Raw genomic sequence first — 12,763 nt, forward strand, 5'->3', positions numbered from 1 at the left:
TGGGAGGCAGTCAAATTGTCAGGCAGGAAAGACACACAAGCACAGCAACTTTACTCTGCATTCTGCTGCCAACAGGTACCTCTCCAAACACTATGTGAAGAAATGCGAGTGTATCTACTGACTCTGAGACTGGACTCTTTATCGCACCACAGGACCAGTGAAATGTAGAAGTACCCTACACCGCGCTTCCAGAGCTTCTGGAAGACTCTGGGAAACTCGTTTCTCAATACAATCCCTAAAGAGGAAAACCTTTTCTGTAGCAGAGATGAACATAAATTAGGGTCTTCTAGATGACTCCTGGAGTCTCTAGTGACCCAAGCAATCTAAACTCATGGCCTACATAGGATAAGTTTTCCCAGCACATGTTCAGCTGCTGAGCACGGGCTTTCAAAGTGGAAAGATTATTTGGAGTGTGAAAGAATGTCATTCTGTCTCTTCAGTCCTTTCTGATAGGGACAAGGACTGCGAGCAGGATTTACGCTCACTCACTACACACTAGCCAGGCCACCACCCAAAGATGATTGCTAAACATCATCTTGGTACGAACAGAACAAAGGATGAAAGATCAAACTGACATAAACTGCTGTTCTCCAAACATAAAGGATTAATACTGGACTTACTCCCCTGTCGGCTCCAGTTCGCTGATCTCAAACCACACCAGGAGGTCGTACTTGCTCACACTCTGGCCCAAGCTGGGTTTGCTCATAGTGTTTAGCTTTGTAGCTGGCACTTGAAGAAATTAAAAAAAAAAGAAAGAAAGAAAGTAAAAATGGTTTACAAAAGCTGAACATTTAAAGCTTACCCTAGGGCTCACAGAAACATGTAATTTCAGTGATCCTATGTACATACGCAGACCACATCTTTCTCTGTGAAAATTATGCTGCTTACAGCAATCATAATTCCTCAAAGTGTTGTTTTTAACATCAAAGTTGCTAGATTTAAAAAACAGTTAAATAATGAAACAAAACTGTATGCCAACACACAGTCTCTCTAGATCTACAGAAGGAGTTGCCTCAAATGTCTATCAGTTACTTTATAGTTTAACAGTTTGTGATTTAGAATTGCTTAGTCCTGTTCATCTGCAACATTACTCACCCATGAAGTACACTGCCCCTTCCTCAGACAAGAGGAAACAAAAAAATAAAACCAAGCACTTAAAACTTGGGTTTTCACTTCTTCATGCTACAACTTGCTAGTCTCCTGTAGCAGTTTCGATAAGATAATGGTATGTAGAAAGGCTGAACAAGACTTATTCCAGAGCCACAAATCTGCCAATCTACATTTCCAGGCTCCTTGTGTTTTGGTATTAGTGATTACTACTGGCAACATCCTCTTAGTTTCCTTTCATTTAAATGTAGGCATAAACTGTATTAAAGAATAACAGGATAACTGAATTTCTAGAAATAACCTGATGTGCATTCCCACACACTTACATCCCACCTTCTAGCTACCACTCGTTACTCAGGGTATTCACCCTCTCACTCCCATCACACCTCACAGCTGCACATTAACTCATTACAGCTGGACTTAAAGCTGTTGACAGCAAGAGGCCAACACACAAGTTTATTGCTAAGCAGAGAAATTCAAAAGCACCAGAAGAGAAAAACAACAGACACACACATTTAACTAAACATGAAAGCCAGTTCTAGATGTTCTCATGGTGTTACTCTGGCACAATTAATAACCGATATGCCTTTTTTAATCTTTTTTTTAAAATAAAATAGAATAGAAATGTAAGTGAGAAATAGCACTGTTAGTAACAAAAAAGGATGAGCAAAATGGAAACCTATAGAAAACACAGCACAAAGTTTCCTCTACAGCTAGCTGGTTTACATATGCAGCATCTCGCATCCTATTATCACAAAACTACACACAGAACACGTAAAAAAATCAGAGTTCCAGGAATTTTCAGGGAACAGATCCCGTGACACAGCAATATCTGTGACACTGAGCACACTGGAGTTTATAGCCTCTCCATATGGTTCTCTCTAGAACAGTCCTTCCAAGACTGCAACCGCAGCAGTTTCCACTCCCCAAAATACTGGGTGGTAAAGATAAGAAAACAGGAATTTTGTAGCACGTTTTGGAACTACTTCTACATCTACCATAGATCAAGTTTGGCTACTAACCATCTCGTTTAGGAGCCCGCTCACTCTGACAACTGGGAACAGGCAGAAAGAGAAAAGGTGGCAGCTGGTCAGCTCCATCCTGGAAAGCAGCCACAGCAGAGGATGCAAGCACGTTGGCATGCTCCGACAGCGTGTTCAGCACATGCACGTTTACATAGCCAGACATAAGATACCTAATCAACTCAATTTTTCTTTCATGGTCTGCAAACGGAATGGAACACACACAGAAAAAAAGGATGGTAGAAACGTGCAGGTGAGAGAAAGCTGGAGAAGGAGGAAATTAAAAGGTGAAATGGAAAAAAACCCACAAAAGAGTTCAGCACGCATTATTACAATTAAGCAAAGGAAACCAAGGATCATTTTGACAGGACTGACTCACTAAACAAGAACATCAGAGGGTAAAAAGATGAAGTAGTTAATGAATAAGCAAATTTCCAGACAAGTGCTCAGTAAGCACACAAAGAGCCAGATCTCATGGAATATGGTCAACAGCTCAGGAATGAAATTCTAGCCTCCCATGAACTAAGAAGCAATTCCTGCAAGAGGAGGTTGAAAAGAACACATAAGAAGGAAGACAGCCAGTGAAGACAGATCCAGTGAGTGCCCTTTGCAACATTCGCTCTGTGTCCTGAATATCTTAGGAAAATGCTACAACCTTCATTTTCAGTAGCAAACGTGTGCTGCAAAGAATTAGAGAACTGCTCTCACCTGGCTTTGAGAGTGGCATAGGGGGAGGAAAGAATCTTCGGGAAGGCTGTGGAGGGCTACAGAGAAATGAAGAGGTATCAATACAGAGGCAACTAAACACAAAAAATACATACAAATACACGCACATGTACGTACGCATTCACACACCCCCAGCACAGTCTTTCCATCCATTTTTGTCTCTAAAAATATCCTCACAATCCCATGAAGGCAGGTAAATATTACCTGCCAGGAAAGCAAATGGACTCAGCCCACTTCTTGGACTACCCTGTGTTCTTTTTCTATTCTAACTTAATTAAACCTAGCTGTCAGTAAAAAAAAATAAAAACATATATTTATAATTTCCAACTGCTCCACTTCCATTCTGCACTGAAAATTTAAGTAGGTAACAGCCATTTCCCAAAATAACTTAAAGGAAAGGAACACACCTCATTTGTTATTTCCTCTCAAAAGCAGCACGTGCTGCCCCTTTGCAGCTGCTGCCTTCAGCAGAAGCGCCAACCAGGCCAAGCAATCCAGACAACAGCCTCTTCCCTTAAGCTATGAAGACAACTAGGGGGCCTTTCCCTGATTCCAAAACTTCAAATGCTCCACATCTTTGGCGCTAGGATGTCAAAAGGTTGGGAGCCCTTCGGTTTCCCTCTAATCTCTCCTCTTCTGTCACCCGACCTTTGTGCACCAGGCCGCCTGCCCTGACACCGTGCTGCATCTTGGAACGCCGTGAAGGCTGACCCAGAACTCGCTGAGATCACTGCCCAAGTTCTGAGCACAACAGCCGCCACCACAGTGTTTGTCAGGTGGGAGAGCTGCGCTGGCGGAACAGCTTGGCACAACAATGCCACCCCTCCCTAACAAAACACTACGCTGGGTAAACAAGCCTCTGCCAGCACTCCTACCTCAGTCAGCAATCCTGCTTGTGAGGGTGTGCCTCTGTAATTTCAGGAGTAGGAAAAAAGCACTGCCCAAAGTGAGGAGCTAACGTGAGCGCGATCACAAACAGCTTTATGCCAGAATAGCGAACAATACCTGTTGAGATCCTGTCCTTGCAGATGGAGAGGATGCTGCTGATAATGTCCAAAGACTTCAAACACAATAGGTTTTGTTTTGATGTACTCCACAAATGATTCCGTCACTTCCACAGCAATCTGTCAGGAAAAGTAAGGAAAGAAAGTGACACGAAGAAAACCAAAATCTTGTAAGTGTGAATTTTAGGAGTCTGTCTTTTTTCCTGCGGTTTAGCGCCACTCACACTAAAAGCAATTGTGCTCCTTTTTGGTTTAGGCATTAATTCTGCTCTCTGAAAAAGGAAAACATTAAACCCCTGATACCAGGCATTTTAAGTCGAAGAAGGGGAGGCTACATGCAGCCAAAGGATTACAGAGTTTATAAAAATAGATACATTCAGTTTATCTGAGATCACGAGCACTGCTATTCATATATATTTTATTTCCTGAATTCTAGACTGTTTCACTGAACATCCTGGAAAGGAAATGGGGAATTCAAAGGCAGGAAGTAGAGGTGAAACAGAAAAGTTGAATCTGCCACACAGAATCATTCTGTATTTTGTTCTCCACTGGGGATTACATCACGCACCTCATCATTCCGCCTACTGTCTACTCTTAGTAATTCCCCCTTGCCTCCCTTTGCCATACACCTCTCATGGGTTTAACAAGAAAGACACACACAACTCCCAGTGCTAAACCAGGCACTTACTGTTCATGTAAAGCTTTACTTACATTCTGAACATGGTAAAACCCAAGTGGAGTCCCTCGACCGTTGTTTTTGAGAGGTTCTGTTGAGAAAGCTTCATCATGCCGATGTAAAAAGCTTTTGAAAAAAAACCACAACAAAACACACCTAAAATAAACCACCACAGAATCTTCACAAAAATAAACCACCACCAATCCCCAGTTTAGTGAACATTGCTCTGCTGTGAACCTCAGATTGAAAACAAACCCATACATTTCTTCTGCTAGAACTTTACAGGGACTTGAGTGATAGCCTAAAGCTAGGAATACACCCTAGTCTTTGAGACCACAATTCCTGTACTTGTTGTGTGTCTTAATTACTCCCTTTATTCATTTTCTTTAAGAAATTAAGCCAAAAACCACTTTCACTTGAGAGCTACTGATTTACTCAAGGGTCACACAGCTTTCATTCCAATTCCAATTTTTCACATTAAAATCCATTATTAAGCAAAAACTTCACAAATCTCTAACTAATAACTTAAAAGTGCACTCTGATTCTTCATTCCCTCCTGCAGAACTTTGCTCCTGAACACCATGCCAACACAAGCCAGGTACTGCTCATCTCGGGAATTCCAGTAACTGGCCACACTGCCACCAGTTTGAAAAGCTCTCCACCAGCTCCTCCGTCGCCCACCATTACTTGCACTCTCTATCAAACCATTAACTGCCTAACATAAGTAAGGACAAACTCTTACTTGAATTGGCAGAAGATATCTGCGTACTCAGGAAGGATGCCGCTGGCCTGTAGCACTGTCACACGGAAGGTAAACACGCTGCCCAGCTTCAAGTGATCACCGATTTCCTCGGTGAACCCTTCCATGGTCATCTTGCCATCCAAAGTGGCTGACTTCAGGTCTTAGGGAGACACAAACACCACAGATGAAATCAACTCTTTTTTTTCTTTTTTTCCTTTCTCCTTTCTTTTCTTAAAATATTCCTTCAGGCAACAGTTTAGACCCATTACGCTTTGTTGTTTTTCTTTTGAGCCCTAATTATTTGCTGATAATCAAAAGGGCCAAATACATGGTAACAGATTTTCTGCCCAGTTCTTCAGACGACTAACTACAGCATCGATCACACGAATCCCATCAGTTACACCTCTCCCTACCTCGCATGTTCTTGAAGGACACTCAGAACTCTCTTCTCTCACTGCCTTAAAGTGTCCCAGATTTTCCGTAAGTTCTCCAAAACTATTACGTATTTCTTGCTTACCTAGCTCATTCATTCTGTTGATCTCCTCTGGAGGAGTGGTAACCTCTGAATTCTGTCCCTGCCCTTCCACAATTCTTAATTCTTCCAAGGACAGACCGGACCGAGTCATCACAACTGAAGAAAAATCACTCTGAAAAATTAAATGAAGTGGCATGTAACAGACTCGTGCAGTTTCTGGCTTTGTCATCCCCTTCTCCCAAAACACTTGTTCTTTACTTAGAATCACAAACTACTGCACTGAAAGAAATCTAACTCAATTTTAACACTTCTTACCTTATCAAAATATTCGTTGTCGAATGAAATTTTAGCCGTGCCAGACTGTCGAATACCAGATCCATAATCTGGGGCTTCTTCGTCAGCTAAAAAACAAAAAGAAAAAAAATTATGGGGAGAGGGAAAAACCCTCAGTTATCTACATGGAAATTCTGATTACAAAGGAAAGGAGTCCATAAAGCAGAAGAGGCCTGGCTCCAGTCATCCAAGAACAGATTAGAATAAGTGCTGGAAAAAGTCACAGCAGAAATCTATCCATCACAAACTCAAGTGTGGGAAAACGACAAGCCGAGCTATGATGTTTCATCATGAATACACTTAACTTGGGAGAATTTTGAATGCAAAACAACTTCAATACTCATTTTGATTATTTATTCACTTCTGATTATTACTCATGAGGTAAATTAGCATACCATAATACAACGACCCACACGGGAACGTATACTTACGTCAATTTAAACTGCCATCTAAAATTCTGTAGCCATAAACCAGGCAGTAACACTAGCAAAGCTTCCCAAGTACAGGCTCTAAGTCTGAAAGGCGGTTCTGTCCGTACAATCTGTCCATTTAACCTCCTCCTCTTTGTGGAGAGTAACAACAATGAGGCCTGGTTAAATGCCAGATATTTTTTCCTCCAGTAAATGCATGCTTGCAGGAGAAAACCCAAGATTTAGAATGTGTTCCAAAGCTTCTCTTAGGGAGCAAATAATGCCACAGCCCTTTTTCAAGAGATATCCCCAGTTCAATTTCTCTTAGCCACGGTGTATTATGGATAACTACAATATTTATTTGGAAATATTTGGTCAACGCTAAGGAGACCAAACCAAACTACAAAGGAGACTTTTGTACATATCCAAATAGATTTTATTTCACTTGCTGGTTTAGCTCTTGCCAGAGTGATTCTTACACATCTTCAGAGTCTGAGATTTCATTATATGTTCCCATGGAGAGTGAAACTTCCAGGGTTACCCCACCTAAACAATAAAGAAACGCTGGCAGTTCGCCACTGCTAGAAAGGACAGCGGGAAGTAGCTGTGCTCTCACCAGCATGCATCAGACATGGCTGAGGACCAACAGAAAACTCAATGAGCTCACCTCATACTGAAAAAGTATAAAATATTAGCAGCTGACTAGGGGACTGCAGCTAAGCCCTGGCATGCACACAACCGCAGTTCAAACCCAGACGAAGCAGTTACCACGTCCATCTATCTGCCCTTCTCTTCTGAAAAGTGGATCATTCTTGGTGATTAAACAGTACGTTAAGGCAGTTTCTAAGTCTCAACACGTTTTAGTGAGGCAACGAAACGGAAAACTGCTGATTTTTGTTTATACTGTGCTGAAAACCGTCAGTTCGGGAACTTCTTCACACGCTATTCAGTCAGACAACGGAGAAGCATATTCCAGTGCATTATTTACAAGGATAGTTTGAGAAGAGCAAACATTTGGTACATTTAACTTGTCCAAGTCACCACAACTACCAAACATACATATACCCTTGTCCACCACTTATACTGGCTGCCAGTATTTATTTCTAGTTTTCAGGCTTGCTGGCACTAGTTAGCCCTTTCACTGTATTAAAAGCAGCGTTGCGTTAGTTTCCAGGTATAAACTTTGCTGGTCAACATCATCGTTTTAAAATCCACCATCAGAAGCATTATTTCAGGATTCATTCATGCTTGGTCCATATGATTCACACCAATGAAAAAATTTCAAAAGCAAGTTAATGGTAAAGAACGAGTGTTCTCTGCAACAGTAAAATTATTCAGAGAGAATGGTTAGATTTGTTTGCCTGGTTTTTAAAGCTGCAGCTATTCATAGCGTACCAGAGTTGCAAAGCTCTCGGAGTATCTCACCTGCTATAGCTTGCACTGCTACTCGCAGAAATCCTCGCACTTCTCCTTTCTCACTGACAACAGCTACTCTGTGAATCAGAGGCACCGGGTACAGGAGATTGCTCAGGTACACAAATGCTCTGGTAATAGGAAGGAAAGAAAACACAAACAGCATTAGGCAATCATCTGCAAAAGCGGGCTGCGGGATTTGGCTGGCTAATGGGACATTCAAATCTTCAGCCTACTTTACTCCAGGTATTAGCCCCAGGCTGTGCTCAGGTCCCCGTGATGTCCGCACGGGGCTCTGCAGCAGGGGCAGAGCTGAGGGGAGCCACAAAATGCTCTAAACCAGAGTATGCTGGAGACACGGGGCTGCTACTGGTGCCTTACAGAACGTATGAAGGAGACAGCTGAGGATGATGGCTTTGGAGATGGCGATTTTAGATGCGCTACAGTTGCAAATGGAGCTGTTAGCACGATGGTACAAGTCTACTGAGGAGTTACTGATTATAAAGGATGGCTTTGAGTTCTCCACCCCACGAGCACACTTTGAAGTGATAAATTAACAGAGAACTGACCTACTGTGTTCATACAGGCTCAAATATTTTACCAAACACACAAAACCACAGACTGACCGAATGGTTTTTCTCCTCTACGTTCATTCGATAACACTGTGTAGAGAGTAATCAGAAATCCCCAAGGAACTGTCAGTCATCTCTGAGGTTTCTTGGAAGATTCACTGAGTGTACAGATAGTGGAAGACTGAGAGTCTTCACAGCTAAGTATCTTTAGGAGTATTAAAATTATTTCTCTTAAAAAAACCCAAACCCACAACAAAACAAACAATAAAACACTACAACAGTACGCTAGAGTAATTATTTAGAAATTACAGTTTACGACAGGAAAAGCAGCATTTGGGCCCAGTACTGGACAACCCTGCCATACAGTAACTTTTAAAGTTACACACAAGCAGGGTCGATTTTGGAACAGTAACTTAATGACTTTCAGTGGACGGGTTTGTAATTTAAAGTTAGACCAATGTTATTAAGTTATTTTACATTTCTGCTAAGAATTTAAAGTTTTTAACACACCACACTTCAGTGTGATTAGCTTGAGCAAAACCTTACGTTGAGCAGCCCAGCAAGCCAGGTAAAGAGTGGCTCTCAACAAGGGGAACAAATGGAAGGCTTTATTTATTGAGCTCTTTCAGAGTGCAGAACACTACTAAGATGCATACAAGTTTTACCAGTTGTTAAATTTAAGATGACTATCCACTTATTTATGTAGCTGTCATGAATTTACGCATATTAAATTACACTAAGTATCAGTCATTTGGTTAATCGGATCGCCTTCTTGCAGTCTTTTTTCTCAGTCATTCTTGTTAAGGATAATTAATTCCTCAAATTTATAACTGTTATTGTTTAATATTCATAGGGGAAGACCTGCACGACAAGAGAGGACTGGGAGAGAAATAAAGATGTCCCCTGCCTCTGTCTGGAGACAGCAGCTGTAGAATTTGTTCCGTGAACACAGCACGACTGATCCAACCTCAGTCCTTGGGCCACGAGGCTAAGGACCAACGCTAGCGAAGGGAAATGTTTCTCCTTGGGTTCACATGCCCGTTCCCTGAATGAATGAATGATCTTGAAATGGCAAGGTAGTCAAACACGTGTCAGTTGTGAAGCAAAGAGACAGAAATAATGCTACCAAAACACAAAACGATGGCAAAATGCAATAGAGAAGACAATGATTAATAAGGCTATAAAAGTAGCAAAACGAAAAATGAAAAAAAACCATACAACAACAAAACAACTGCAACAAAACACTTGACTAGGATTAGGATCTAATTCCTTTTCAGTCTGCTCTAAAGTGAGGTGAACACTTAAAAGCAGGGGAAGGGAGAAAAAACTAAATTTATAGTAAGAATATCGAAAGTTCAATTTTTTTCCCCCTCTATAAAAAAAATATTTTTATTTTTAGCTTTAAAATTTCAAGTAGTGCTCATTTGAGAAAGCAGCATCCCACCATACAAGAGAACAGTCCCTCACACTCACAACCTGGAATTGTTCACTTGGACCGGACCAGGGATGGAGTTCAGGAAGGTGTGCAGTTATATGGGCAACACGAAAAACACACGCAGTTTGAAAACCACATTTCAAGCTAGGGAGAACGGACATTTTTCCCCAACGGAAAGGAATCTAAATAGCCTGGCATTTATACGTATACAGTGAGAGACAGTTTCACCAACAAAAAGAGGCGGTCATTACAGAAGCCTTCCTGTTTTAAAGCCAAACTATTGAAAAGTAAAAGCATTAACTGCATGAAAAATAAAAGTGTATTTTGACTTGCATGGCGAGAGTTCTGAAGCTGCTGTTCAACGTACGACAGCCAAAGCGTTCGGCTGTATCAGCAACTGCAACGCTGTCACCTCAGCAAAATGACTATGGCAAAGAAAAAAATACCTCCCATCTTCCTTAACCTCCTTCCATCCAGCCACCTAGCTCCCTGCAATCGTTTTAACTCGGAGAAAGCACACAAGGCAAAAAGTTTAAAGCTTCCCGTTTGGTGATGAAAATGCTGGATCTCTTCTGTAGGATGGAAAGCAAGAGCACGTTTGCTGTACAGAGAAAAGAGCTGGTTTATGCAGCAATTACTGCCTTCCAGTGCCATTCCATCTGCTTCAGCACAAGACAGGATCAGGTTAGGGGATGAAATATTCAAGTTCTCCTCCTCTTCCCCCACGGGAAGGACTCCCACTCCCCAGACATCCCATATGCAAGTGTCCCCTGCACCTTAGCCCAGCAGACTGAAAGGGGGGGAGCTCGTATTAGCAGAAAGATTGGTGAGGTAAAATGGCATACTCACAACAAAACTAGAAATGAAATTTAACAAACACAACTTTTTTGAAAAAAATCAAAACGAAACCAACACAACTCTGAATGATGACGAGTATTTTTTAAATAAACACATCGCTTCGAGATTGAAATAAAATATCCCACAGGCCTATCCCACCTCCCTTAAAACAGAGCAAATGTTTGATATGTCACACCCTTCAATAGAATCAGCCTTAAAGACAGCCCAGCATGCCACAAGAGATGGCTAAAGGGACCAGCTCTTTTTTCCTCTTCTTTAATAGTTATAGCACAAATAAGACAGTCACAGCACAGAGAGAAAAAAAGTACTGTGATGTCTAAGGAGTTGGATAACTACACAATCAATTTCTCCGCCTCTCCTTCACGACCTGGACTCAATATTGCTGATGACCTTCTCCCCAAAATATCTAAAATTATTTTTTGTCCTACACACTCCACAACATAAAAAAAAAAAGTACACAGTTGAAAGTGTTAAAGAGTTTTTTGAACACTACCTCGTGCTCAAGACAGTATCTATGTAGACAGGCAAACCCTCCGACACCTGAAAGCCACCCTGTTCCAACGCAGAAATCTCATGCTGCAAGGCACCGAAGAATCAAAACGGTTTCTACCCGGTGGTGCTCAAGAGTCTAAGAGCTTTCTGCTGACTGAATCGGCACAACAGAAGAACAGAACAGGAACAGAAATAGAACAGAATAGAAACTACCAAGTGGAAAAAGAGATCATTCAGATGTCCACTCAGAGATAATACCAACTAGGTTTTATTACTCTACAGAATTTAGAACCCAAGTAGAGTTCCCTAAATACACGCAGCTTACACAGCTCAGGCTTGCACCCCTGACTGCTCCACATATCTGTCTGCAGAGACAGAGCTCTGCATTCTATTTAATACGTGGAAAAAGGAAGCGAGTTGTTTCACTGCCAGGAAGCAGGGCTGTTTTCATTCGACTCTGTATTTGCTCAGCTTGTGTTGCACTTCCTGAAGAGTTTGTGAAACGAAGATGAACAGCTTAACATTTTCCCAGGCACTGAAGGTCCCGCTCTGAAAGAACAGGCACAACAGGGGAACACGCTGCGTACCCAGCCCTGTCAGAAGCGAGCAGCCCAGGCAGCGCACACAGCGCACACATGCTTTAACTACCCGACGACCACTTCTGAGCCCGTTAAGATGGTTTTCTCAAACTGACTTCAGATTAACCTGAAACAATTAAAATTTGTCAAACACATTATCAGACACCTGCGCACAAGGGCGGAAATTCACGGAGATCAAAGAGAACGAATGTAATTTCTTGCATCTTTAGTAACTGTAATTGTTTCAAAGACTACATCAAAGTAGTTCAAAGTTTTAATCACAGCTTGTAAACAGGTCTGCTAAAGACAAAGAATGAGGCTAGACAACACGGCTAAACTGATCTCAAAGCTTGATAAAAGATTCATAAACTCAGCTCCTTGTTTTCACAAAAAAATGCAACCAAGCTTCCTCTGTTTGAGGAAACTGCAAAAAGATTCCCTTCCTGATCAAGAAGCCTTCCCTGTTTTCAGTCACAGAGAAGGGAAAACTCAAGCTCTGGTCCCTTCTTCACTCCTCCTCTCCGCCAGCCATGGAGTCTCACCCCTCTTTCGTACAAGGCCTGCAGTCACCACCTCCCTCCCTGTTTTAACAAGACGACGGGCCTGCAGACTGATCAAAAAACCTTCCCTGGAGGAGTGGGAACAGAAGAGAGGGCAGTAAAGTCAGTAAATAAAATTCTTCTTGTCACAAGTAACATGTCTGAGCAAGACACTCTGTGAAGAAACAGTGCAAGTACCACAAGTTTTAAATACAATTTACTGTCTTTAGGGTCTACACCACAGACTGGGAGCTTATAATGCCTTAATCTAGACAAAAAAGATAACACTTTAAAACACATTAAGCAAACTTGTTTCAGCAGTTCAGGAATAGTGCATGGGGAAAGTACCATCAGCCAGTGAATTTTAATGATGACCTTTCC

The 12,763-nt window shown here is 41.7% G+C and overlaps 1 protein-coding gene across 1 annotated transcript in view; it reads right to left on the minus strand.

Annotated features, from left to right (window-relative positions):
• The window catches only part of KIF1B (kinesin family member 1B), a 78,859-nt gene that overhangs the window by 13,242 nt on the left and 52,854 nt on the right, over positions 1–12,763 (minus strand). Inside the window, 8 exon segments of the mRNA XM_009874067.1 lie at positions 615–729; positions 2,838–2,893; positions 3,861–3,979; positions 4,571–4,661; positions 5,278–5,437; positions 5,795–5,924; positions 6,068–6,153; positions 7,921–8,039. Of these exon segments, the coding sequence (XP_009872369.1) occupies positions 615–729; positions 2,838–2,893; positions 3,861–3,979; positions 4,571–4,661; positions 5,278–5,437; positions 5,795–5,924; positions 6,068–6,153; positions 7,921–8,039 (876 nt within the window).

Source organism: Apaloderma vittatum, unplaced genomic scaffold (assembly GCF_000703405.1).
Source record: "Apaloderma vittatum isolate BGI_N311 unplaced genomic scaffold, ASM70340v1 scaffold12070, whole genome shotgun sequence".
In the NCBI taxonomy this organism is placed as follows: domain Eukaryota; kingdom Metazoa; phylum Chordata; class Aves; order Trogoniformes; family Trogonidae; genus Apaloderma; species Apaloderma vittatum.